Below are 26,882 nucleotides of genomic sequence, written 5' to 3'. Positions count from 1 at the left end.
ATAATATAGAAATCAATGAGATGCTCAGTTATCTATTTTTATTCCATTAGCTGCTGTGGTTCAATAATAACTTTGCTGATATTTTTTAAAAATCCAGTTTGGGCTAGTAGATGTAGAAGTGGAACTTTAAAATAGCAAAGGGGCTTTATAAAATCTGTTTATTTACAATCAAATCTTTGATATTTGATTCTACACATAATATATGTTTGAATACCTACAATATGTTAAACATTTACAAAAATACCGTAAGTTGTGTCACACTGATAATCATTTAGTTTTATAAGTAGTGTATATGCTGGATCAAGAGGATTCAGAGAGTTAAACTGTAGAGCGTGGCGAAAATCTTGTTCTTGCAAGCCAACTGGTTACCCAAGGTACCCAGATACAACACAAAGGGCGTTATAATACTTCGTCAGCCTAGCATATCTCTGTCATCATTCACAAAGTATAGTCCATCCTCAGTTGCCATTAGTCCACCACTAGAAACTTATATCAAGTTACTGAGCAAGTTGTGATACATTTCACAACCACAAATCAGAAGAAAAGACATCTCCAACTCCAGTGTGATGGGTGGTCTACTAATGAATGCACTTGCTAGGGGAAAAAAAAACTACTAAGGATTTAATGTTTAGATTTTAATTATAAATAAAAACTCACTGATTTGGTTTAAACCCTAGACAAAATTAAGTCTCATTCTGCAGAGCAAATTAAGTAAACCAAACTAAAGGAATATTCCACAAATCTGCAGGCACATACCTCCCACCTACAAGACTATGAAAAGGCTACAACAGGGCCAGGTGGTGGCACACCTGGTTGAGCGCATGTGTTACAATGTACAAGGACCCAGGTTCAAGCCCCCAGTCCCCACTTGCAGGGGGAAGGCTTCATGAATGGTGAAGCAATACTGCAGGTATCTCTCTGTCCCTCTCTCTACTTCCCCCTTCCCCTCAATTTCTGGTTGTCTCTATCCAATAAATAAATAAATATAATAAAAAATTTTAATTAAAAATAAGAAAAGGCTACAACTTCTAAGTTTTAACTGATGAAATTAATTTTTAAGTTAAAAATGGGGGTGGATGGGGCTCAACAAAGGTAACAAACAAGAAAAGTAAAATAGTAAAGAAGTCCTTTATTCATTCCATGCCTTAATCATTTAAAACACATACATCAAAGTAGAAATGAATAAGAACATAACTGTGGTGGAATTTTTCCCCACTATCATGAAAGAGCACACCAAGAAAAAAATGTTAATATGTTTAAAAGATGTTTTTGTTTGTTTTATGAAAGAGAGGACTCAGACTATCACTCTGTTCTGATATATTCAATGCTAGGGCTAGAACCCGAGACTTCATGCATCCAAGTCCTACACTCTACTCATAGCACCAGCTTCCAGGCTGCAGTGTTAGCCTTTGAAATTGTCTATCTAGGGTCAGCAAAATAGCTTACTGAGCTAGTGTACCTACTTTGCTAGATACACAACATGAGTTCGAGCCCTGCCCTGTCACATTAAAGGAAGTTTCAGTTCTATTCTTTCTCTGTCTCTCTGTATCTGGAAAAGTCAGTAATAAATTATATGCCTAATAAAATTAAGTTAGCAAAAGTGCAAAGAAAAGTAGAAAGCCAAGGAAATGCACTTTCAAAAAAAGTCTTATGTGACTCATAAAAATAGACCATTCACTTTGTCACATATAATTTACAGTAAATTCAAAAGACAGGAATTTTATAAAACCACCTACATAGATCATTGTGAAATAAAATTAGACATGAAAATGCTTAATTAAAAAGTAATGATCCATATTAAAGTTGTAATCTACTTTCCTACAAAAATTGAAAAGTAAAGCAAATTGAAAAGTAAAGTGTGTAGCATACTTTCATTCATATAAAAGTCCCATTGTTCATTCTACACGATCACACACACCCCTCTGAGTTCTCTGGAAGATTACTCAAGAAACTGGTAGCAAAGGTTGCCCCTGAGGAGGAGACTTGGGAGTAGAAATAGAGTAGAAAGGAGATTTATTTTTCCCTTTGAATTTGCATTTCTTTCTTTCTTTCTTTCTTAATGAGGGAAAACATAACACTGCTCTAGCATATGCTGTGCTAGGAACTAAATCTGGGGTCTTTCCAGCACAAAGCTTGCCTTTTACATGCTGTGCTGCCTCCTTGGACCCAAATGTGATTTCTTTTCATTCTTTCTTTTTGCCATTTTTTCTTTCTTTTTTGATAGGTCAGAGAGAAGTTGAGAGGGGCAAGGGAGATAGAGAGGAAGAGAGATATCTATAGTACCCACTTTAGTGCTTGTGAAGTATTCCCCCTGCAAGTGGAGAGCAGAAGCTTGAACCTGGGTCCTTGTGCATGCTAACGTGTGTGCATAACCAGGTACACCACTGCCCACCCCCTGAATATCATCTTCTTTTCTTTTCTTTTTCTTTTTTTGCCTCCAGGGTTATTGCTGGGGCTCAGTGCCTGCACCACGAATCCACTGCTCCTGGAGGCTATTTTTTTTCCTTTTGTTGCACTTGTTGTTTAACATTGTTGTGGTTATTGTTATTGTTGTTGTTATTGATGTTGTCATTATTGGATAGGACAGAGAGAAATGGAGAGAGGAGGGGAAGACAGAGAGGAGGAGAGAAAGATAGACACCTGCAGACCTGCTTCACTGCTTGTGAAGTAACCCCCCTGCAGTTGGGGAACCAGGGGGGGGGATATGATTTTCTTAATTCATCTCTGGGGAATTAACCTAGGGCCTTACTCATGAGTTATGCTACCACTGAATAGCCTCCCTGGCCAGTGTTTTCATTCTTTGAGAAAAGGAGAAATAGACAAAGAGAAGAGAGACAGCATAGCACCAGTCCACCATCCATGGAGTTCAGCTGATGCCATCCATGATGCTCCCAAGTGGTGCTGAGGCTCAAACCCAAGGCTTTGTGCATGGCAGAGCAGGCGAGCTACCTCCCAGCCCCCAAAATTTACTTTGTGACAGTCTGTAGATTTGAAAAGGCAAAATGATAAGTTCTCCCTCCACCACAATAGAGCAGTTGGAATAAAAGAATTTATTTTTAAAAAAGAAAAGAAACTTGAATGAACTTGGTTTCAGTGTTGGAAAAATAAAGCAAGGTGGTTGACCGTCTCTATAAAATTTAACACTGTCCCTTCCCAGTCTGACATATAAGTTTTACTGGATATTGGGAAATGAATTTAAGTCTTCACTACCAAACCACCCCAGGGATTCCTGAATTGTAGGGTCTGTGACCCCCAGTGAAAAATGGACCCTCTGACTTGAGTCAAGCACAGATAACACATCCATTTAAAGAAAAAAATATTTGGATGTACGGTATTGACCCAACTATTTTATTATGTGACTTAAATATGTATAAAATATGAAACTAGGCATATACTCCTTTTGCTTAAATCCCTTACAATAAAAGCCAAAACAAATTGACAACTAACTTTGAGTTATTACTATGTAGGCAGCACTGCTTGGCTCGTGGAACACTCCCTGGTCCTGTCCCAGGCCGGGAGCTCTGTGCCGGCTCTCCTGCATCCAGCGTTCCGGGGTCGCAGTTAACCTCACAGTTGTGACTAAATGATTCTGTTCCTTTCTCTCTAGTTGAATGTTTTTCACACTGTACTGTACCTCAGCATCACCTTGGGATCTTGTTTAGAATGCAGACTTTGATTCAGTAGGTCTCGGACAGAGGCACAAATAGAAATTTTCTGATAACAACCTCCTACCCCACTCCCCACCCCCTACCCCCTACATTGACTGAGGACCAAGGAAGGCTTAGCAACTCCATGATTCAAGTAACAACCTCTTAGCAACCAACATGACTGTGAATACGAAGGCAAGTGCTAGCACTGACACCTGGTGGCCATACATGGCTAAAACATATTCAGCCAAACAGGTCAAAATATGTAGCCATCTTTGACCATGAAGAGGACAGTTCTGCCTGTTTGAAATGCATGATTACTCATCTTACTGTTGTTTTGAGGGTCTTTAGTTTTAGCTGTGGACAAAGAAAAGTTTTCTATACAAAGCCAGTGAACCATACCTTTCAAGAAGTTTCCCTGCCTGTAAAACGAGTTTAAAAATCCAAATAGAGGAGTCAGGCGGCAGCACAGCAGGTTAAGTGCAGGTGGCACAAAGCACAAGGACCGGCACAAGGATCCCGGTTAGAGCCTCCGGCTCTCCACCTGCAGGGGAGTCGCTTCACAAGTGGTGAAGCAGGTCTGCAGGTGTCAGTCGTTCTCTCCCCCTCTGTCTTCCCCTCCTCTCTCCAGTTCTCTCTGTCCTATCCAACAATGACGACATCAGTAACAACAATAATAACTACAACAATAAAACAACAAGGGCAACAAAAGGGAATAAATATTTTTTTAAATCCAAAGGTAAATAAGTGTGGAAAGATTTGTAGACTTTATAGGTTTAGAAATAAAGGGAAGGGGAGTCGGGCGGTAGCACAGCAGGTTAAGCGCACGTGGTGCAAAGTGCAAGGACTGGCACAAGGATCCTGGTTCTAGCCCTCAGCAACCAACCTGCAGGGGAGTCACTTTACAGGCGGTGAAGCAGGTCTGCAGGTGTCTGTCTTTCTCTCCCCCTCACTGTCTTCCGCTCCCCTCTCCATTTCTCTCTGTCCTATCCAACAACGACGACATCAATAACAACAACAATAATAAATGCAACAATAAAAAAACAAGGGCAACAAAAGGGAAATAAATAATTATTTTTAAAAAGCTTTTTTAAAAAAGGCCTTTAAAAAGATAAGCAAAGGAAAGGGGGCCAGGTTGTGGCACACCTCGTTAAGTGCACCAGTACACAGGTTCAAGCCCCTGGAAAGCTTCATCAGTGGTGAAGCAGGGCTGCAGGTGTCCCTCTTTCCCTCTCTATTTCCTCCCAATTTCTCTCTGTCTCTATCTAATCATAAATAAATAATAAAATTTTAAAAAAAGAAAAGGAAGAAATAAACAGATTACTCACAGTATAAACAAACAAAAAAAGTTATTCTGATTTAGGCTATTATGAAACAGGTTTTTCAGAGTCTTAGGACTACTGTCTGTGGTCCCCAGATTGAAAATGGCTGCTAGAGATCAATGGAGGTCTGAGTCACCTGGTGCCACCAGCCAGTGCTCATGGGCCCTGTGTCCTCTCCTGATGCCCTGCTTGCTGGGCCGCACTGCACACACAACCTGACACTTGTGCCTGTGGTACATCCCTACCTCCTTCCAGGTGGTTAAGTGGGGCAATTTTCTTTCTTTCTTTTTTTTTTTTTTTTTTGCCTCCAGGGTTATTGCTGGGGCTCAGTGCCTGCACCATGAATCCACTGCTTCTGGAGGCCATTTTCCCCCCCTTTTCTTGCCCTTGTTGTTGTAGTCTTGTTGTGGTTATTATTGTTGTTGTTGATGTCATTTGTTGTTGGATAGGAAAGAGAGAAATAGAGAGAGGAGGGCAAGACAGAGAGGGGAAGAGAAAGATAGACACCTGCAGACCTGCTTCACCGCCTGTGAAGTGACTCTCCCGCAGGTGGGGAGCCAGGGGCTGGAACCCGGGTCCTTACGCCGGCCCTTGTGCTTTGCACCACTTGTGCTTAACTCGCTGCGCTACCGCCCGACCCCCAAGTGGGGCAATTTTCAAGCACCACTGAGTACTTGTGATGATTTGTTGTTGTTATTGTTGTTGTTGTTACTGATGTCATTGTTAGATAGGACAGAGAGAAATGGAGAGAGGAGGGGAAGACAGAGAGGGGGAGAGAAAGACAGACACTTGCAGACCTGCTTCCCCGCTTGTGAAGCGACTCCCCCGCTTGTGAAGCGACTCCCCTGCAGGTGGGGAGTCGGGGCCTCGAACCGGGATCCTTGTGCCGGTCCTTGTGCTTCCTGCCATGTGTGCTTAACCCGCTGCGCTACCGCCCGACTCCCTTGTGATACTTTTAAAAGCAGAAACAAAGCAAAAAGAACCCGTTTTGAAGATGATCAGGAGACTCATCAGATGCTCAGCCTGTGAGACCTGAAGGCATCAGTCTCCAGGTATCCTTGCTGGCCACTTGATCTTGTTTATGTTAGCCAGGACAACAGAGGCATCTCCCTTCAGGCCCAGCACAGCACAAGACTCTTTAGTACTTTGTGGACACATGAGAAGAGTTCCAGCATCCAAGGAGAGAGAGGATTCTATGATGGTTGTGACTCAGGACACCTGCTTGGCTTGGACATTGGGACCATCTTTGGTCAGTTTGCCTTCCGTATTACCCTTCCCTTTCCTTTTTTTAAAAATCTTTTAAAAATTTTTTTTATATTTACTTATTTTCCCTCTTGTTGTCCTTGTTTTTTTATTGTTGTGATAGTTATTGTTATTGATGTCGTTGTTGTTAGATAGGACAGAGAGAAATGGAGAGAGGGGGAGAGAAAGAGAGAGACCTACACACCTACTTCACCGATTGTGAAGCGACTTACCTGCAGGTGGGGAGCCCCGGGCTCAAACCGGGATCCTTACACAGGTCCTTGTGCTTTGCTCCACGTACAGTTAACCGCTGTGCTACAGCCGACTCCCACCCTTCCCTTTACTTAGCCCAATTAGATCCTCTTTCTCTTATGTGCTTCCCCGTTTCATCGTTATACTGGGAAGCTAATGGTCTACAATACAGTAGATGACGGATGGATACAATTTCTTATCTCTTCATGATCAGTGATTATGTATCTTAGCTTAGATTTTGATTTATTTTGTTGAAAAGTTAGACCTCCAGTTCAAGAATTTCCTCTAGTTTGGGGGAAAATTATCAAATAACATTTCTTCAAATAAAAATAATTCTCCTGGGAGTCGGGGGGTAGCGCAGCGGGTTAAGCGCACGTGGCATAAAGCGCAAGGATCCTGGTTCCAGCCCCACAGGGGAGTCACTTCACAAGCAGTGAAGCAGGTCTGCAGGTGTCTATCTTGCTCTCCCCCCTCTGTCTTTCCCTCCTCTCTCCATTTCTCTCCTATCCAACAATGACGACACCAATAATAACTACAACAATAAAACAACAAGGGCAACAAAAAGGAATAAATGAGAGTCAGGCGGTAGTGCAGCGGCTTACTTGCAGGTGGCACAAAGCTCAAGGACCAGCATAAGGATCCGGGTTGAAGCCCCAGGCTCCCCACCTGCAGGGGAGTGGCTTCACTAGCGGTGAAGCGGGTCTGCAGGTGTCTATCTTTCTCTTCCCCTCTCTGTCTTCCCCTCCTCTCCATTTCTCTCTGTCCTATCCAACAACGACGACATCAGTAACAACAATAATAACTACAACAAAAACAAGGGCAACAAAAAGGAATAAATAAATATTTTTTTAAAATTTAAAAAGGGAAAATAAATATTAAAAAATTCTTCCCCTACAGATAAATCCTGATTTTCTTAGATTTTCCTTCCTGAGTATAAAAATATGTTTTGGGACTGAGTGGTGGCACCCAGGGTTGAGCACACATGTTACAATGCGCAAAGATCAGAGTTTGAGCTCCCCAGTCCCCACCTGCAGGGGGAAAGCTTTGCCAGTGGTGAAGCAGTGCTACAGGTGTCTCTCTGTCTCTCTCCCTATCACCCTCCTCCCCTCTCAATTTCTGGCTGTCTCTAGCCAATAAATAAATATAGTACAAAATAATAATACTAAGTAAATTAATTAAAATGAGTCTTTACATGAGCACAAATAACTTTTTCCGTGGATTCCACATACTTTTAATTTCTTTTTCCTCATGTAGAATTGTTTAGTGTCTGTCTCATTTTCCATATGTTCCCCTACCTACGGGTCATATGCTACTAGGTCCAGGGATTATCTTCTCACAGCATCTGCGGGAGGATGTCGACAATTTCCTCCACATGTTTATTTTCAGGTTGGTTTTATATTGTGGGTGGAGTTTTCAGCCTCTTTCTTATAATAACTGGTTAGATCTTAGTAAAACAAATATTTCCATTGAATGAAGAATAACCTGAGATGGAGACAACAGTCTTCTGGAGATATGATTTGTAAAGATCTAATAGAAAATAACAGGAATGATCAGAATAAATCTGTACTCATGAGTGGCACTGCATGTAGGTTAAATGTTCTTTGTTACCTTCTCTTTCTAAACACTGCTCTCCCGATTTATAAGAAAAAGGCAACTATTTTTACATTGGATTCATAAAGCACTGTGGATTGTTAGCAGAGTTCCTCCAGTAAATTGTGGCGCAAGTGTCTTTAATGCAGATAAGAGCCTTTCTTAAAGGTTAAGAAGTGCATATACACAGAGAGCCAGGCAGTGGCACACCTGGTAGAACTCAGATATTGCCATGCTAAAGACCCAGGTTCAAATCCCTAGGCCCCACCTGTGGTAGGAGGTGGTGGGAGCTTCACAGGCAATGAAGCAGTGCAGCAGATGTCACTCTCTGTGCCTCTCCCTGCCCACCTCCCTCTCTGTTTCTCTTTGTCCTATCAAGTAAAAGAAAGAAAAAAAAAGGCCGCTGGTAGCAGTGGAGTTGTAGAGCAGACACTGAACCCAGCAATAACCCTGATGGCAAGAAAAAGAAAAGGAGAAGTGAAGGAGCTTCAGTAGCCCAGAAAGTGCCTAGACAGCAGCTGTCATGAAGGGATTCTAAGGCCATAGGGATGCTAAGGCATCACTAGTCTGTCTCAGAGGAACTGATGTGGGCGAAAAAGAAACTGGAACAAGTTAGGAGAGAGAAAGAGAAGAGAAAACCTGAGAGAGTGTTTGGTCTGAGAAGAGACCTCTTCAGTTGTTTTTTCCTAGAGCAAAGAGCACCTTGTTGTCACAGTGCACTGGTGAGTCTGAACACTGAGGGGTGACTGTCATTTGGCTAGGACACCCTGCTAATGAGACCAGAATGATGTTTGTCCTGGGGAGCCACTTCAGTTCTCTCTCTCCCATGACCAAAAGCCATGTGGACCCTTGACCCTGACTCTGTCATACTGGGGGTCATGCAGGCCAACTTGGATGCCTACCACTGAGTTAGTGGAAGAAGAGCACCATCTTTTTTCTTTTTGGGAGGACTCCTGAGGAATCCAGGAATCAAGGACATTGGGGAAATGGTGGATGGTCAAATAGAAATTAAATGTCAGGGGGCCTGGCGGTGGTGCACCGGGATAAACACACATAGTACAAAGTGTAAGGATCACGCAAGAATCCTGGTTCCAGCCCTGGCTCCCCACTTGCAGGAAGGTCACTTCACAAGCAGTAAAGCAGGTCTGCAGGTGTCTTATCTTTCTCTCTCCCTCTCTATCTTTCCCTCCTCTCTCAGTTTCTCTCTGTCCTATCCAAAAAATCGAAAAATGGCCACAGGAGCAGTGAATTTGTAGTGCAGGCACCAAGCCCCAGCAATAATCCTGGAGGCAAAGAAGAAGAAGAAATTAAATGTCATGTTTTCAGTCATCTCTGCATGGCCAACCAAGTCTACACGTTTACCATGAATCTGCCCACTCCTCTCTAGGTGGGAAAGGTTCTCTTGAGACTTTGCTTCCTTGTGATTGTTGAGGAAGATGTTTAGACAAACATCTGAGAAAAGATCCAATCTTAGGTGACGTCTACAAACTGATTCATATAATTGAACTGAACCCCCCCCTTTTTTTTTTTCTTTCCACAGGGAAAAGTGGAAGTAGAAGCTGGGAAAGAAGGTATGAAGTTTGAGGCCAGTGCTTTTTCATACTATGGTGTGATGGCCCTTACATCTTCACCGGGTGAGTTTCCTCCTCCGCCTCTGAGGGGGACCATGCTGTGGGAAGCAGTGACTCTGCTGCCATCTTTATCTCCACACCTGCTCACTGCTCTGGTTTTTTTGAACTCTTTATTGATGTATCTCATGTGTGCCCCCCCCAAACTGAATGAATCCGAACTGAAGTCTTTCCCTCCTGAACACTCCTATGTAAGCTAGCGCCCTGATCAAGAGACAGAACCTCCTCAACCCCTCAGGACCCCACCACTACGTTCACTCCCCTTTTAGTCACCACTGTCTTCACTTCCCAGCACGGAGTCATCTCGTCTGCCTGTAAACTTTGTATAAATGCTGCTACACAAGGTGTGTTGTTTTGAGCGTTGCCCTCTCACTCTCGTCAGGGTGGCTGTGCCTGCTCAGCTTACGCTTTATTCCCTTTCTTCCTGTTGGCATGTCTCGTCCCGTTGCCACAACGTATGTGTTCTTTACTGCCAACAGACCCTGGAGTGGCTTCTTGTATTGGGCTTCTGTGAATGGTGTGACTAAACTCTTGCACATGTCGTGGTGGGAGAGAGAGAGAGAGAGAGAGAGAGAGAGAGAGAGCACGAGCTGCGGACACTTCTGTCAGGCAGAATTGTGGGCTTCCAGGCAACGCTCTCCTCAGCTTTAGGAGCCCCTCCCTCTGCCAGCAGTTTTCCCCAGCAGCTGTGGCAGCTCACATGCCTCCGCTTTCCGTTTTTTTATGAGGGTCCCAGCTGTTCTACACCTACCACCTGAGACCGATGAGTCTTTTACCTGTGAGCTAGCCTTTTTAAAAAAATATTTATTTATTCCCTTTTGTTGCCCTTGTTTATTGTTGTAGTTATTATTGTTGTTATTGATGTCATTGTTGTTGGATAGGACAGAGAGAAATGGAGAGAAGAGGGGAAAACAGAGAGGGGGAGAGAAAGAGAGACACCTGCAGACCTGCTCTTCACCACCTGTGAAGCAACTCCCCTGCAGGTGAGGAGCCGGTGGCTCGAACCGGGATCCTTATGCCGGTCCTTGAGCTTTGCGCCATCTGTGCTTACACTGTGCTACCGCCCGACTCCCCCCGTGAGCTATTCTTAAGGGCTTTTAATTCACATTTTTCTGGGGAGTGATTGGGATTGTTGCTTTGTGTTTATTGCTGACAGCCAGCTCTTAGCTAGACTGCTGACCAGTTGGCTGGCAGTTTGGAGTGAGTATGCCATAGGTATCAGGTAACAAAGCACTCTGAACACAAGGGCCCAAGACGCCAGCGATCAGTGCCTGCTCTACTAGGAACACGCTCACAGTTTGCTGCTTTGCTGGCTCACCTCTGGGATGGGACTAGATGGTCCTTCTGCATTGCTTGATTTGTAGTGTATGTGCTTGCTACCTTACCCAGCTAGAACTTGGCAGGAAGATAAACTGGTACTAGAATGCCACCTTGTGGTTAAAAACCCCAATGACATGCTGTGCTAGAAAACTTAGAAACTTAAAACTGAATATAATAGCTCATCCTAAAAGAACACTGTCATTTGAAAAAGCCAGTCAAACGGAGAGGAGAGACCTCCAGCTCAGTCTTCTTGTGATTCTCATCCCCATCTGTTGCACACAATTATCTTGGGCCCCCAAGAATTTTACAGCCCCCCAAACCAGAAATACCTGAATTCTCTCACATGTCTGAAGATTTCTCCCTAATGCAGATGTATCCAACTACCATGCTGCACATTTCTGAGTCACTTGGACTGGTATAGCCATTTTGAACCTCTGATTGAGACCAGCGTAAACATGGGCTCGTTAAACCTCAGTTAGTATGTATCTGTTGTAAACTCAAAATGATCTGCTCTTCACTGCATGTAAAGAGACAGGGTGATTTTTTTTATATTTATTTTTCCCTTTTGTTGCCCTTGTTGTTTTTCATTGTTGTTATAGTTATTGTTGTTTTTATTGATATCATCGTTGTTGGATAGGACAAAGAGAAATGGAGAGAGGAAGGGAAGACAGAGAGGGAGAGAAAGACAGACACCTACAGACATGCTTCGCCACCTGTGAAGTGACTCCCCTGTAGATGGGGAGCTGGGGGCTCGAACTGGGATCCTTACTCCAGTCCTTGCACTTTGCTCCACGTGCATTTAACCCACTGCGCTACAGCCCAACCCCCGACAGGTTGATTCTTAACCAACCAACTCAGAGGACACTTGGGCTGTAGCCTCATCTCTGGCACATATGAGGGTGCCTGATTTTGAGAAGAAACTTTGGTTTCCGCATCACTGAAAGGTTAGGGGAACAGAGTGTGGCTGTTATGTGAGATTCACATAAGTACCGTAACCCTTAAAGTGTAAGACGAAATGTTGACATAATTGTCAGGTGGCATTAACACTGTGACTTTTGCTTGGCAACCAACCTCACATTCACCCCAAGTTAGTAGGACTAGATTTATAACGTGACTTTGGAAAGAAAGCCTGAAGAGTAACTTGTGTTTTTATTACCAACCAGGTCTTGAAATCTAGGTATTTAGGCAGTTTGTACTGAATTGTAAGGGTAAGTCTGATTCAGAACAGCAATGGAAAGGTAGACTGTCGGTACAGAGAGCCAGTGGGGTGTAGGAAGGGGGACTTATTTAGTGAGGAAATGCTGGGGAGAAAGAGGATTTCACTCATGGCATCTTACTTAATGCAGAACCTCGTACTATGTTGGACTTTATAATTAAGACTTGGGTTTCTGTACATGAAGAGGCACAATTAGTTCAGTAATCCTCGGGTAAATGTTAGTCGCCCAGACAAATCCTACAGTAGACCTGACCAGAAGGTATGAACCCTGCCTGGGAGTCGGGTGGAGGGCCCTCTTCAGGTAGCTCCACGCAGCACTTTTGCAGAGCCGAGCCTGACTTCCGTCTGCCAGCCTTCAACAGTCTGTGCTCATCTTGGTTTATTTCCCTCACTTCTGCAGTCTGCTCCAAAGCAGTTCAAAGCGTCAGGTCAAACCGCAGCCAGACAGAGTGTAGAGAAGAAAGGAGCTTCTCACTGCTTATCACCAGGTGCTGTCGGCTGTGGTGACTGAGTATCAGGGTGTCAGCACGTGCAGTTGGGCTCATGCCTCTGGAGCAGTCAATTGAGCTCCCCTTTTGTGTGGCTATTTGGGATTTAAGTCCTTCAGAATAGCACCTTTTGAGTTATAAACCCCAATTGGGTATTAATGGCTTAAGGGATTGCTAAGTTAGTGAAGAAGCATGTGACCAGGATTTCTCCCAAGTCCAGCTCCCATGGCCCTCTTCTTGGAAAGCAGTGTGTGCCCTGTTCTGTTGGTATGACATCATAGAGACCCATGCATTTCTGGAATCGAATGCTCACGGTGGTAGAACAGGTACCTGTTCTCATCCCTTGATTACAGAGATCTCCTTTCCTGCCTTTGGATATGGTCTCACCCTGTTTTTCTCCATTTTTCAGTTCCTCTGTCCCTGTCTCGTACCTTTGTTGTCAGCAGAACAGAGTTGTTAGCAGCAGGTTCACCAGGTAATTCTGCATGTTTCCTTCTCTTAATTCTCCTGATTGCCTGCCCTCACCCCCAAAACGCCTGGCTGGCCAGGTCTGTTCCCCTCATCTGGTCAAGGTCATTGCCAGTTTTCTCTCCAGATTTAAGAGTGCGTGTTTCTACAACTCAAAACGAACTCTTCAGGAGAGGCTCAGTCTATAACACATGCAGAGAGAGCTCGGAAGTCTGGCAGGGAACTTGGAAGAGGGCCAGTGAGGAAGCATGGAACAATAACCAGGGCTGGCATGGATCATCCATGCCCCCTACTTGTCCCTCCAACGGCACTGACTGGGTTCATTCTCTGACCTCAGCAAAGTCACCATATGTGGAGTTTGCAAGGGCCTCAGGATATACCATGACTTTGCTGAGGTCAGAAAGAACCAGAAGATCTCATTCAGGGGATGCTTCTTCAGAGCACACTGGACCCAAAGTCTGCAGGACTGTGAAGTTTACTTGGTGAACAAGAAAAACGCTCCCTCTGCAGAGACTGGCAGCATTCCTGCCCCCTTGGTCGTTTTTCCAACACCTGTGTGAGCTCCATCTCCCTCTCTATCGTGAAGGGAGCACTGTATGCACTTCTAACCAGCTGCCAGTTATCATGCCCTGCAGGAGAGTTTGCCTGTCCCTGGCTAGCTGTCCAGCTGCTAAAAAAAAAAGGCAAAGGTTTAATCTTTTTTTAATTAAAACTGTGGGGCTTTTCTGCTTAGTGGTACAACTTTTCCATGTTTATTTTGTTCCCTACAGCTTACATTTTAAAATCTTATGAAATTTATGTTCCATAATCCAGTCCCAGCAAAACTTTAAAAAGTTGGGGAACATGAGGGTAGGATTTTATTCACAAAGGGTGTTTGAATAAAACCAGCTGGCAGAACATACGCACACACATATGGAATCTGGGAGTATATATTGATGAGTGGACACTTTTTCTTTCCTTTTCCCCCCTACATCAATGACCTACTTATTTTGGCTGAAACCTATGGGGATATCATCTACATTTTACATTACTCCTTAAAATTTAAGAGATTTCGTAGCTCTGCTCATCCCATCTGGTCCACTGACAAATAAAAACCATTGTGTAGGGTAGAGTGCTTACAGCCCTGGGTTCGAGCCTCATCACCATGTGGAGGCACCAATGCTGGAGTTTCTCTTTCTCATTCTAAAATGAAAAAGAAAAAAATCAGATTTCTTTTTCTTCTCTTCCCCTCATTATTTTGTCGGTCTAGGGCTATAGGAATGGTGACTTTAAAATAATATGGAAGTTGGGAGGCTTGGAAGTGGCTCACCCTGTGGTCACATGATAGTACCATGTGCAAGGAGGGTTGGGTTCAAGCCTCTAGCCACCAAATGGAAGCTTCTTCAGGGGAAACTTCTTGAGTGGGGGAGCAGTGCTCTAGTGTCTCTCCTTTCTCTGTCTCTCACTCCCTCTCTCTTTCTGTCTCTTACCCTCTATCTAAAAGGGGGAAAAATGGTTGCCGAGAGCAGTGGAATCATTTCTCTCTGTCCTATCCAATAACAACAATAACTACAACAACAATAAAACAATAAGGGCAACAAAAGGAAATATATATATGTATATATACATATATAATATATATATTTTAATTATTCTTCTTTTTCTCATTTTGGCCTTGGCTGAATCCTTTCTTTTTTTTTTCTTCCAGCAAGCTAGAGAGATGTAATAAACACTTCCAGCCTCAGTATAAATCAACTTGCCAACACCCATGTTCGGCAGGGAAGCAATTACAGAAGCCAAACCTTCCAGTTTCTGCATCCCATAATAACCCTGGGTCCATATTTGGCCAAGGCCAAAATGAGAAAAAGAAGAAGAATTAAAATTTAAAGCATTTTTTAATTATTATAATGACACTTTGGCAAGGAAAGAGGTATGGGCACTCAGGCTACAAGGGCGGTCTATACTGGGTGCCCTGTGCTAGGCAGAAGCAGAAGCAGCCTCTCAGGACAGTGGTGACGACACCAGCAGCTCTCAGAAATAGGGTCACAAATTGAGATGAAGACCAGAGAAGCTCCCTCCTTTCTTCCTTGGGGGAAATAGCAGGAGTCTTGAGAATATACATATATATATTGAGTGTCAACCCAGCTAATACACAAGGTCTGTACAGTAGGCAGAGTGCCTTAGAAGTCTTGTATATATATATATACATATATATATATACATATATATATATATATATATTTCCTTTTGTTGCCCTTATTGTTTTATTGTTGTTGTAGTTATTGTTGTTATTGGATAGGACAGAGAGAAATGGAGAGAGGAGGGGAAGACAGAGAGGGGGAGAGAAAGACACCTGCAGACCTGCTTCACCGCCTGTGAAGCGACTCCCCTGCAGATGAGGAGCTGGGGGCTCGAACCGGGATCCTTATGCCGGTCCTTGTGCTTGGTGCCACGTGCACTTAACCCACTGTGCTACCGCCTGACTCCCAAAGTCTTGTTTTTATAACAAGATGCCACTGAAAAGGTATCTGAACAAGTGTCCATGGGTTTGAGGCTGAATCCCAGGGGTACAGAGGACTCTGTCGGTGTAGCAAGGCTGTCACAGAGTGGAGAGGCCCAAGAATAAGGCAGATGCCTTGGAAAGAATGTTATAATGGTGGCCAGTTCAGTGCCAGGCCCTCTGGGGCATCAGATGCTGAGCTGTTAAGTGTTTTCATTTGAGTCTTCATCAAACCATGGAGGTGGGTACCGTCATTACCTGCCTTTTACATGTAAGGAATCTGAAGCACAGCATCTGAGGGTCATCTGTTCAAAGTTTTGTTCTGCTAAATCAAGAACAGCTGATAAACCTCTGGTTTGCCTCATCCTCTTAGAAGATAAGTGGAAGTAACGAGAGGAACTCCAAAGAGCTCCTTTTTGACTCCCAGTGGGAACTTGGCTGAGTACATGCCAGTTGTAGGGGAGTTGTCACAGAAGATCCTGGGTGAAGCCGAGCTTGCTATCTGAGGTTCCTTGAGCCCTCTGAGAAGAAGACATCTTCCAGATGGAGCCCCAGATGGTGGTAAAATGTGTGCCGTGAGGGCAGCTGAAATTTTTAGCCTGAAGAAGCTTAAGAAGAACATGGCTATATTGAAATGCTTAAGATCTTTTGCAAGGGCAGAGGAAAGACAGTTAGTAGAGCTCTGTAGAGCAGAGGTGGGATGGACATTTAAATTAGGATGGCAGATTTGATAGCTGGAGAACAAGGGCAGCTAATAACCAGGCTCTCTGACAGGTATCTGTCGGGACACTTACCAAAGAGGAGCCAGTCAGTAAGTGAGAGGACTACCCCCCCCCCATACCTGTGACATTATGCTATTCAGGACCTATCCTGCCTGGTACGTGGTTAATATTTGTGCAATGGCTTTGACTAGAAAAGTAAACATGGAGAAAGTCTTGGCCATGAGGGGTGGGCTTTATTTTTTTCTATTTGTTTTTATGGGTTTTTAAAAAATATTTATTTATTTCCCCTTTTGTTGCCCTTGTTTATTGTTGTAGTTATTATTGTTGTTTTTATTGATGTCATTGTTGTTGGACAAGACAGCAAGAAATGGAGAGAGGAGGGGAAGACAGAGAGGGCAAGAGAAAGAGAGACACCTGCAGACCTGCTTCACCACCTGTGAAGCGACTCCCCTGCAGATGGGGAGCCAGGGGTTCGAACCAGGATCCTTACACTGGTCCATGCACTTTGCCCACACTGCTTCACCACTTGCAAAGCTTTCCCCTAGCAGATGGGGCCTAGGAGCTCAAACTCAGGTCCTTGAGCATTGTATCGTGTGCTTAGCCAGGTGCACCACTACCTGACCCCAGGCTTTATTTTTAAGAAAGTGTATATTAGGAGCTTCAATGGAGTTGCTTTGCGAACACGCCTCCACTGCCTTTCACCTGAACTCCCTCCATTTAGTCTGTTGTAACAAAAGAGACTGCCAGTCATCCTGGGGGGATTCCCACAGCACCCGAGGGAACCTGCACCTTTGAAGAGTTTGATGTCTTCTAATGTTCTGGAATTCCCTGGGACAGCCTAGGCTGCCTGACAAGGAGGGGTTGTTGAGTCCAGAAGCAAAGATAGCAGGTCCATTAGGGGGTACAAGCAGATGGCAGTGTCTTGATCCCTTTAGAACGTGTCCTGACTGAGGCACATTCTCCAGGGTCCTTGGCTTTTGGCTGAATAATGATACTCACTTTTCCCAGAGCCCACCGCCTGTATCTTGGGCCTCTCCTCACTTGGTCTGTGCACTGCCAGGCCCTCCACCCAGGCATGTGGTCCTCTGCCATGCAGGGAGGAGTGTGTTCACTCCCATAACAGGTCAGGCAGCTGCCAGGCCAGAGTGTGGCAGGAGACCCCCCAAGGGGCCCACTTTGTGGCCACGGTCGCAAGAGTGGATCTAGCGTGTCTGTTATTGTGCTCCTCTTACTGGGATGATAAGGAGCTGACCCCTTTGGTTTAGATCCAACACACTAAAAGGGTTTCTCGCTCCCTTTCCAGGTGAAAACAAGTCGCCCCCTCGCCCATGTGGCCTGAACCACTCAGATTCGCTCAGTCGAAGCGACCGGATCGATGCAATCACACCGACGCTGGGGAGCAGCAACAACCAGCTGAATTCCTCCTTCCTGCAAGTCTACATCCCTGACTACTCTGTCCGCGCCCTCTCTGATATTCAGTTTGTGAAGGTGAGAGGAGAGGGAATGCTGGGAGCAGAGGGCAGCTGTGGCCACCAGCTCTGGGCCACCCTCCCACTTTCCCTGGGCACTGTCCCCAGCCACTGTGCCTGAGGCTCAGTTGGGAAAATCACTTATCTTCTCAGCTCTGTCAAGGAAGCCACAGGTCAGAGGTGTCCTTTTCAGGAAATGGGAGCTGGAGGTGGTGAGAGGAGAACCCTGTTCAGTCATGACTCCAGGCACAGGAGACTCAGTACTCCCTGCTTAGCTTCTGCCCAGGGGACAGGGGTCTTTTCTTTTGCCCCCAAGGATTCTTCATTGCAGCTTCTGGACAGAACCTCAGATAGTGGTCAGGGTGGCGTGAGGGGTGCAAAACATATTCAGTAAGACAGTTGACATATTCAGCAGTCCCTGATCCCAGTGAACTCTTATTTTCATTTATTTATTTATTTATTTTTGAGATGGGGGAGGCGAGACACCATAGCACTACACCACTGATCATGAAGCTTCTCTTTTGCATGGTGCTGATAGGGGCTTGAGCCTTGGTAAAGCAGTGCACTCTATTGAGTGAACCATCTCCTGCCTCCATCTCCTCTCTTAATCTGAACTAAAAACATCTTTTGGAGAGCAAGCTAGCTTTAGCTTATGAAAGCCTGTCTCCATTTCCCTGAAATTTCTCTGAAATTCTGAGACAAAATTGAGAAATGATTTTTATCTATATAAACTATCTTGTTCTCCAGAGTTATCTTTACCTTCCAAAAGGAATTCTGTTTGGGGCTGGGAGATGGCTCACTTGGGAGAGCACCCATCTGGCTATGTGTGAGGCCCAGGTTCAACCCCCACACACTACATAGGAGCACCATGGATGGTGTCAGAAGAAACTCATGGCCTGTGGAGCGATGCTGTGATGTCTCTCCTCACTCTGAAAAAATAAAGACTAAACATTTGGGCTGGGGCTGGCAAGATAGCTCACCTGGGGGATGTCTGCTTTGTTGTGCACAGCCCAGGTTTGAGCCAGCACCCCACCACACTGGAGGAAGCTTCAGTGCTGTGATGTTTTTCACTCTTTCCTTCTGTCTCTCTCTGTCTGAAAAAGTCTGCCACAGAGACCTCTATGGTATGGTGTCACTATGTCTAGGCTGATTGTCCCAGCACTTCATTGAAATAAAAATAAGAAGCGGTTCAGTTTGTGCTCCAGGATGACTGCTAGGGGCCTGGCTGGGGGTTTCAAAGTGTATCAGGCTGTCCAGACAAGAAGAGCACAAAGTAAGCCCATTAACCTTGGTTTGTCTCTGTGCCATCTCCTGGCCCCAGATCTCCAGACAGCAATACCAAAATGCCTTGATGGCATCCCGGATGGACAAAACCCCGCAGTCTTCGGACAGTGAAAACACAAAAATTGAATTGACTCTTACGGAACTGCACGACGGGTTACCAGACGAGACGGCCAACCTGCTCAACGAACAGAACTGTGTATCTCACAACAAGGCCAACCACAGCCTGCACAGCGAGGGCGCCATCTAGCGGCGCCTTCCGCCCACGGCCCGGGGCCAGGCCGCCGGCCTCCGATGAGACTCACACTCACTCCCAGTGTGAGCTCGGTGCGGGGTCCGGGTCGGGCATCCTGCAACATCCGAGACCAAAGACTTTGCCCCCTTCCCAGTGGCGGCGGGAGGGGAAACAGGGAACCCAGAGATGCGGCACTGACGGTTGGGGCGTGGCATTCGAGGTATTTTTCAGAGACGAACTACTTCCGCCCAGATAGAATCATGGTTTTGTTTTTTTTTCAGCCGTACATTTTTTCTCAGTACTTGCTTCTCCTTTTTCTTCCATGTGCATGAAGCTGGAAATTGTCGCGACTTTTTTTCTACCCTTCACTCCCAAGAGATCATGTTTTCAAAGTGTCTCCTGCAGAGTTGAGCGTTGATCTGTCTGCAGTCTGCTGTGGCCCCAGGATGTGACCCTCCCTCTTCCCACCCCGTGGCCTTCCTTGGCACACCCTCCCTCTGCACCCCTTGGGTGCTGCTGTTGAACTTGAAGGATGAGTGAAGAAAGCTGTGTGGGGCTCCTGACTACCCAAGGGAATGCAGTCCAGTATTGTCTCAAGACGTTCATGTCTGACTGTGCCCCTCACCCTCCAAAAGGTTGACACCCTGTGGGTGTGACCTTGCCCCCACTCTAAGGAATTTTTATCACCAAAATGAATGTTAATGGATTTTAAACCCACGTTTTATCATCGGCAAGAAGCCAAGTGACTTCACCCCTACATTTCTGCAGCTCGGGGTCTCCTATGCGCCCCAGGGCTCTGTCACCCACCTCCCCATCCTCGCTCTTGTGAACCCAAGATGCTGCTACACAGATGCCAAATGGAAATCTTCCACGAGGTGTGGAGCTCGGGCTCCTGCCTTTCCCGCCGGGATGCATGTAAATTGTCTGGAGAGAAAGAGGAATTGGACCTTCCAGCTGCACTCTGTGCTCCAGGCCCTGGAGGCTCACACCCCGGTGTTCAAAGGGGGAACTCTGGGGACTGTCAGCCCCTGACCCTCCTTCCAGGGCACCCACCTCCATTCCTGCCCCAGTGTCCCTGGGCCCGCAGTCCCCATGGTGGCTGTTATCACCTGCCAGAGAGGCTGCCTGTACAGCCAGGGGCCATTTCACCCCAAACAGGGATTCAGAAACCAAATGTGTGTTGTGGCCATTTCATATGTGTCTCTGTCTCGTTTTAATACCAAATCCACCGCCCAGATTAAGATTAACATCAGGAGGCTAGTTCTTGAGTGACTTTGAAGTCTTAGCCCTCTTATCTGTGTTCTAAGTGTTAGCCCTGGTGATGTGTGCATTTTGCTTTGTTTCTTTGGCCCCTGTGAAATGTGTGCCCTGAAATGAATCCACACTGACCACGGCTCTCAGAACAGTCAGTCCCCTCCACGTCCAGTCACTAGCAAGAAGATGGCTTCTGCTCTGAGAGTCTGAGCCAACAGAAGCTCCTGAGGCCAATGGTGTGTGTGTGTGTGTGTGTGTGTGTGTGTGTGTGTGTGTGTGATTGATTGTTACCTCCTGGGGAGCAGTTTGGGGGTTCTGGTGTCACATGCATGCCTGATACCATTTTTTTCCTCTGGGAAGTCAGTCCTGGAATAACTCCCCTCAGAAGGTGCTGTACCCACCTCCCCCTAGCGTGTAAAGTACTGGCCTGACCTGGGAGAGTCACACTGACTTGCTGATGGCACCCAGCCTCCCACCGTGGGATGGAGCCCCCACCAGGCAGCCCACTCTTCTCAGTGTCCCCTTCTATAAATGGTTAAGATGACTTTCGAAAGTGCACCTAGCTGAGCACACCGCACTCTGATAAAAGAACTGGGATGTCCTGTACAGGACATAGAAAGGGAGGTTTCCTGTGACAAAGTGACAGCTGGCCCTGCACAGGAAGGGGCTTCTCCCCAGCAGCCAGGTCACACCCTTGGCTGGACAGCACTTGCCTTCCTGTGGTCTGAGGGAGCCAGGTGCTCTGACCCACAGGACTCTTCTTTTCACCACATAGCTCCTGAGCTGTCTGCTTCTCCACCTCAGGTGGCTATGCTCCTAGAATTTGTGTGGAGTGTGAGGCCTCTTCCTGAGTCCCACTCTTCCATGATGAATCCTAAAGCACTGTGAGGGCCCAGGGAGTGCAGAGAAGATTCTAGCTCCCGCCTCCTTGACTTTAGGGAGAAGCAGGTCAATTTCTCAGTGCTGTCTTACCTGCTCACTTTATGAAAAGTCCTTCTTGCACTGAAACTCCCAGAGGATGAACTGTTAGCTTCCCAAGTTTTCCTGTAAACCATTTGGGGTAGGGGAAGACGGGGGTCAGCCATCAACCCCAGAGTCTCATGTGCTCTGCCAGTGAGTTACATCCTCGGCCATGTCAAACACTCTTTATCTATAAACGTTAACATGATTCGATAACAACAGGGAATCCAAAATAATTCCTGTCTGGTCCCTGAAGTTAATAAAGACTGACATTTGACTGTACTTCCACTTGCTTTGGAAGTGGAATTCTTGAGTTCAAGACCCTTCAAACAAGTGATGCTGAGTAACCAGACTCCTCTTGGAAGCCCTGGTCAGTCTACCTTTGGAAACCGACATCAGGCCGTTGGAGAAATGCTGGCTCCCTGCTTCTCTGGGGCATCAGGAAAAACACTTGGGTCTAAAAGGTTTATGTGATTCATGTCTGCGCAGTCAGTGGAGGTCAGGTGGAAAAAGGTCATCAAGTGAAGTAGCTGAGATCTGGGTGCTCAGCGGGCAATCCTTAGCACTAACTGTGAATTGTCCTTCCTGGGGTGCTGGGTGTGGAACCAGTGGGCAGATACAGGTCCTGGGGTCCTGCACTCTTACTCTAGTCTAAGAGAAGCCTCAGAGGCACACCCAGGGCCACCTCCTACTCTTAACAGCCTGAAGGTTCTGCCTGGAATTGGATTCCTAGAGTCCGAATGTTCTCAGGACAGCCTGCTATTCTAGAGTTTTTCCTCTACTATTTTAGAGGGCTCTCCATTCCATGTTCATCAGATAAAAGAAAAAAAAAACAAACTCTTAAGGAAACAGGACCTTAGGATTTGAACACGCATATTGGGGTGCTAATCAACTAGTTTTACATATTGGTCCTTGCATGAGATGCCTGTAAAAGGAGCCTCCCCGAATCACATGACTCTGTTGTCCCCTCCATCAGATCACAGCTCAGCGCCCCTGCCGACTTGGTGGCTTTCCTGAGCGAGTGGGGGGCGGGCGCATGGCCACCTCCTAGTGTTACTCCTTCGAGGCACTTCACACTAATACGGAACATTAACTAACTGTGAATATATTTATCTATACTGTCCCCAGTACTGTAGGACTAAAGGACCAGCTTTTCCAAGTCTAGGAAAATAGCAACAGATATGAGTAGAACTGCACCACCACGCCTCCCCACACCCTAACCTCGGAAATGAAGCAGCAAAAATGTACGCTAAGCAGGACCACAAACTGCCCTCGGATTCTCTCCGGCTTGGGGAGCAGACATAAGTAGACCCAGCCTGCCTGAGCCTGTCCAGGGGAATGGCGTGTCAAGTCAGCCATCTTCACCTACTGAAAACCAGCCTAGCTTCTGTGGCCATCTTTACTTCCCTGGGCCCAGGAGGCCAGAATTCCTAGTGTGAGACCCCCAGGGTTATCTTGGGCTAGCACGGAGAAGCATTCACCATGTCCCCCAGGATCCAAGCCAAGAGGCTGGGAAGTGTGGCGTTGGAGCACAGCACCTGCTCCTCGATGGCATGCGGCAGTGGGAGCACAGCCCCCCACTCCCCTGGCAGAGGCAGGTGCTTCTTGCAGGGGGCCTAGAACATTGGCCATGGCTGAGGGGGCAGTGTAGGGCCTGGAGGCCCCCTAGGCCCCAGTGCTCACTTTCTTACTGAGTATCAGGCTCTTGTCTTGGGTCAGGCTGGGTTCCATTCTAGGTTCTAGAGCCTACTCTAGACTCAAGTTAGTGGTGCTTGTGCCCAACAAAATTATCTAAGTGAGCTGTAAATTGACCCAGAATTGGGAGAGATTTTAGAGGGTCGAAAATGAAAGTGTTCTGAGGATTTGGAAACTTTTGCAATGTAAATGAGCGACCTGCTCAGTGGAATTTTTTATCTCAGGGCCATTTATAGATCCTTTTTTTTTTTCTCCCAAGTGGACCGACAGAACATCCCAGTTCAGAGAATTATAAAGGAGTCACTTGGCTCTATTTGAGTGTGCACCTCCATGTTCCAGACTTGCTGACAGCGTCACTCAGCTGTGACAGCAGCCTCTCCTCCTTTAGCACTTACAGGCGTTCCTCCTACAGTGAATACTTGTCTCACTGCTGCCCCATGTGAAGACCCCCGAGTCAGCCAGCTCTTCAGAAGGGCTGGTGGTAATTCCTAGCAACTACACAGCTCAGAGCAGCTTTCCTCTGCCGCTGTCACCAGGCTAGGGACCCTCACTTCTTAGATCTTTGTGCTTGGCTCGATTCACTTAAGCTTCCCCTAGTTATGTCCTAAAGCCACTGATACCATCTCACTAGGTTGTCTAAGCTATCTTTTGATGGGAAATACCAGACTGTACTTGAAGAAACATGGAAGCAGGTTCGAGTGACAAGTGTTAGTTTGTATGTCAAAAGTTTCTATGTACACAGATCCAACACATTCTATAAGAAAGACTTGCATTTGTGTTTAAGTTTTAATACTTATAAAGACCATAAACAAATTGGAATAATGACTAGCCTTAGTATTGTCTTGATTTCTCTGGAAGGGTTGTCTTACGGTATTTGTCCACATCTTACGAACATGAATTCACTCCAAAAGTGATTGGGGTGGGTGGGGAAACAGATTCCTTTTCAGACTAACCCCTGGAAAGAGCTGTAAGGCAGACTCAGTGGGGTCTGGCCTATGTCCTTTGTGTTGGAGGACCAGGACCCTTGGGTATGAATAACTGGTCTCAGGCTCCTAGAGCAGAGGTGGTGGGGAGCAGGGTGCAGAGAATAAGGCCTTGGGTCTTTTTCCAGAGAGCCCAGCTGAGCTTATGACTCTTTACTCCCCATGTCTGAAGTCTACTGTGAAGATGAAATGCGGCAGTCCATTGACTTAGGTCTCTGGAGTCCTTTACATCCACTTTCAAATGTATATGCTTTATTTTTTATTATTATTTATTATGTACATATACCCCTACTGTTATCATGTTGTGACTTAAGGTGAGATCTGTTCTGGAGCCCTTTATCCATGGAGCTTGGGGTTCTCTTGGCCCTTAGGTGGCTGAGAGGGCAGTGGTTGTGCTTTTTAAATAGGTTGCTGCTGTTACGTTGGCCTTAGCGTCCCCACCACCTTTCACTGGATTCACCTCTATTCCTGATAACCAGGGCGTGGAATGAAGATGGAGGTAGGCCTCCTACCTTGTGGCAGGGCCTCTCAAGAACCTCCATGAAGTGTTTTGGAGGTGGCTCCCTGGGTCTGTTCTGTGTCTAGTGCTGCAGTATAGCCGCAACCAGAGCCTCCCTCCTCTCTCGTTCGCCTCCCTATCCAGGCTGGTTGCCTGGGCCTACAGCAGTGATGGTCTCTACATCTCTCCTCGGGTTGCAAAATCCATCTCTATGGACCATGGAAGCTGCCAGCCCCTCTGGGCTTCCAATAATGCCTTTTCTTGGTTTTGAGGTCCAATGGCAACAATGCCTTGGCCCTCAAATAAAACCTGACATTGTGTCTGAGTTTTATCCTTTTAATTCTCCACTGTATCATAGTGTACATTTCATGCTTTTCAGCAGTGAAGTTTTCTGAACACAGTATCCAGCGCTGTACATAAACTTAAAGCACAAATGACATGTATAGGTTTCATGAGCTGATTGTCATAATGAATGCATTTTATAATTCAAATGATGTAGATTTATAATCTATTTATTTTGTACCAACTTATTTGTAAATTTTGTGATTGTTTGAAAAGGTTTTTATTTCTATTATTCTATTTAGATAAATGATTTTCTGTTCACCCTTCTGGCAGGCGTGTTTTCCCTCCTTCCCCTTTCATCTGTGTGATGCCAAGCCTCAGTCCTCCATCCACAGCTTTACTGATGGAGAACTCGGACTGGCTGGCATGACAACAACCTCGTGTTGAATATGTACTACAATTATGTCACCAACCTGCAACCTGATAGCATGTCAGGGGGCAGTCTCCTTTGCAAAGACCAGTCTGTTTCCCATCATTGCTGATGAGAAAAGGACACAGACGGTATGCACTCAGATTGTCCCAGGTAACTTGATTAGGTACCAATAGCTATTTAGCTGGGCAAGTGCCCAACTAAGCTGGTTTTTCTAGGCAAAAACAAAAGGCTTCATTCAAGCCTCTCAACTGGCTCTTAAAGATAATGGTTCTGTAGGTCTTCCTCTGTTATGCAAAGCCTAGGACGAAGATTGGAGCAGATATAGATAGTTCACCCTCAAGTTAAAAACACAACACAGGTGGATAAGACATGTTCTGATGCTCTCTGGGATTCAGTGGGCATTCCACATTCTCTGCCTCATGTATGTGGCCCACAGTAGATTCTCCCACACTCCCATCATCATTTCTTCTCAAGTCTTTCTTTTCCACTCTGCTCCTTCATATAGACCAACCCAACGGTCAAGGGTCAAGGCCCATCTGTGATCCACAATTAGACCACACTTTGGGACTCTTTTTCCTTCACTCTTAGTCACTATTTTATATTCCAAAGAGGACTGTATTAATAAAATCGAGCCTCTTGATTAATTTCCCCTGTTGTGTTGACATGATGTTTGTGGTCTATTACACTCACACTTGCTCTGTGGATGGAGACATTTCACTGAAGAATTGCTGACAAACTTAGCTTTCCAACAGGCTATCACAACGTACAGTTCAATCTCCCCCAGCCACTACCCACAACGTCCTGAAAGTAGCATCAGACAGATCTTTATTCCAGTCAAGGATTTCTGCCTTGGGCAGTCTGTTTGTTTCCCTTAGAAGCATAGCAGAAAGCAGCAGCAGGGCCAAGGATGGAATGAACGTGCATCTAACACATCCCCTCCCAGTTTCTTCTGTTTTACTCATTTTGTCTACAAGAATATATTGTGTTTGTTATCAGGAAGTCTCCAAGGAAATTAGAGTAAGTTTTTCCTACTGAAAAGTAGAGATTTGTCGATACTTCACATCTGTATTCATAAGGTATACATCGGATCATTTCTAAGCTTTATTGTGGAAAAAATTCTGCGGTTTATTTTGTGTAACAAACTGTGTTCTCCAGTCCCTCTTTCAATCAGCATTTCTGAGGACACAGGTAGAGGTCAGTGGGTCTTATAAAGAGGGTAGTACAAAATGAATTATCTTTTCATAGCCTGGAGTTGATTTCTGAAAAAACATTTTATACTTTTGAAGGTAATTCAATTTAATAAAGAGATGATTCCTTATTAAAGTAAAAAAAAAGTTTAATTATATTAGATGTCTAATAAACTTTTGCTTTCTTTGTATACTGTTTCATCATTTCCACTCCAAGGTTCTCACATCCA

At 45.5% G+C, this 26,882-nt stretch overlaps 1 protein-coding gene across 3 annotated transcripts in view; it reads left to right on the top strand.

Annotated features, from left to right (window-relative positions):
* The window catches only part of CNNM2 (cyclin and CBS domain divalent metal cation transport mediator 2), a 171,975-nt gene extending 150,122 nt beyond the window's left edge, over positions 1-21,853 (top strand). For 2 of the 3 annotated variants that reach the window (XM_007530633.3, XM_060171408.1), the window contains 4 exons: positions 9,594-9,687; positions 13,115-13,180; positions 17,678-17,862; positions 19,165-21,853. In XM_007530633.3, coding sequence (XP_007530695.1) covers positions 9,594-9,687; positions 13,115-13,180; positions 17,678-17,862; positions 19,165-19,374 — 555 coding nt within the window. In that variant the 3' untranslated portion in view covers positions 19,375-21,853. The remainder of the gene's footprint in view (positions 1-9,593; positions 9,688-13,114; positions 13,181-17,677; positions 17,863-19,164) is intronic. The other variant, XM_007530641.3, reaches the window with a different exon arrangement.
* Positions 21,854-26,882: the final 5,029 nt, after the last annotated feature.

The sequence above is a fragment of the Erinaceus europaeus genome, chromosome 14 (genome assembly GCF_950295315.1).
Source record: "Erinaceus europaeus chromosome 14, mEriEur2.1, whole genome shotgun sequence".
In the NCBI taxonomy this organism is placed as follows: domain Eukaryota; kingdom Metazoa; phylum Chordata; class Mammalia; order Eulipotyphla; family Erinaceidae; genus Erinaceus; species Erinaceus europaeus.
This window is presented reverse-complemented; position numbering and strand designations above follow the sequence as displayed.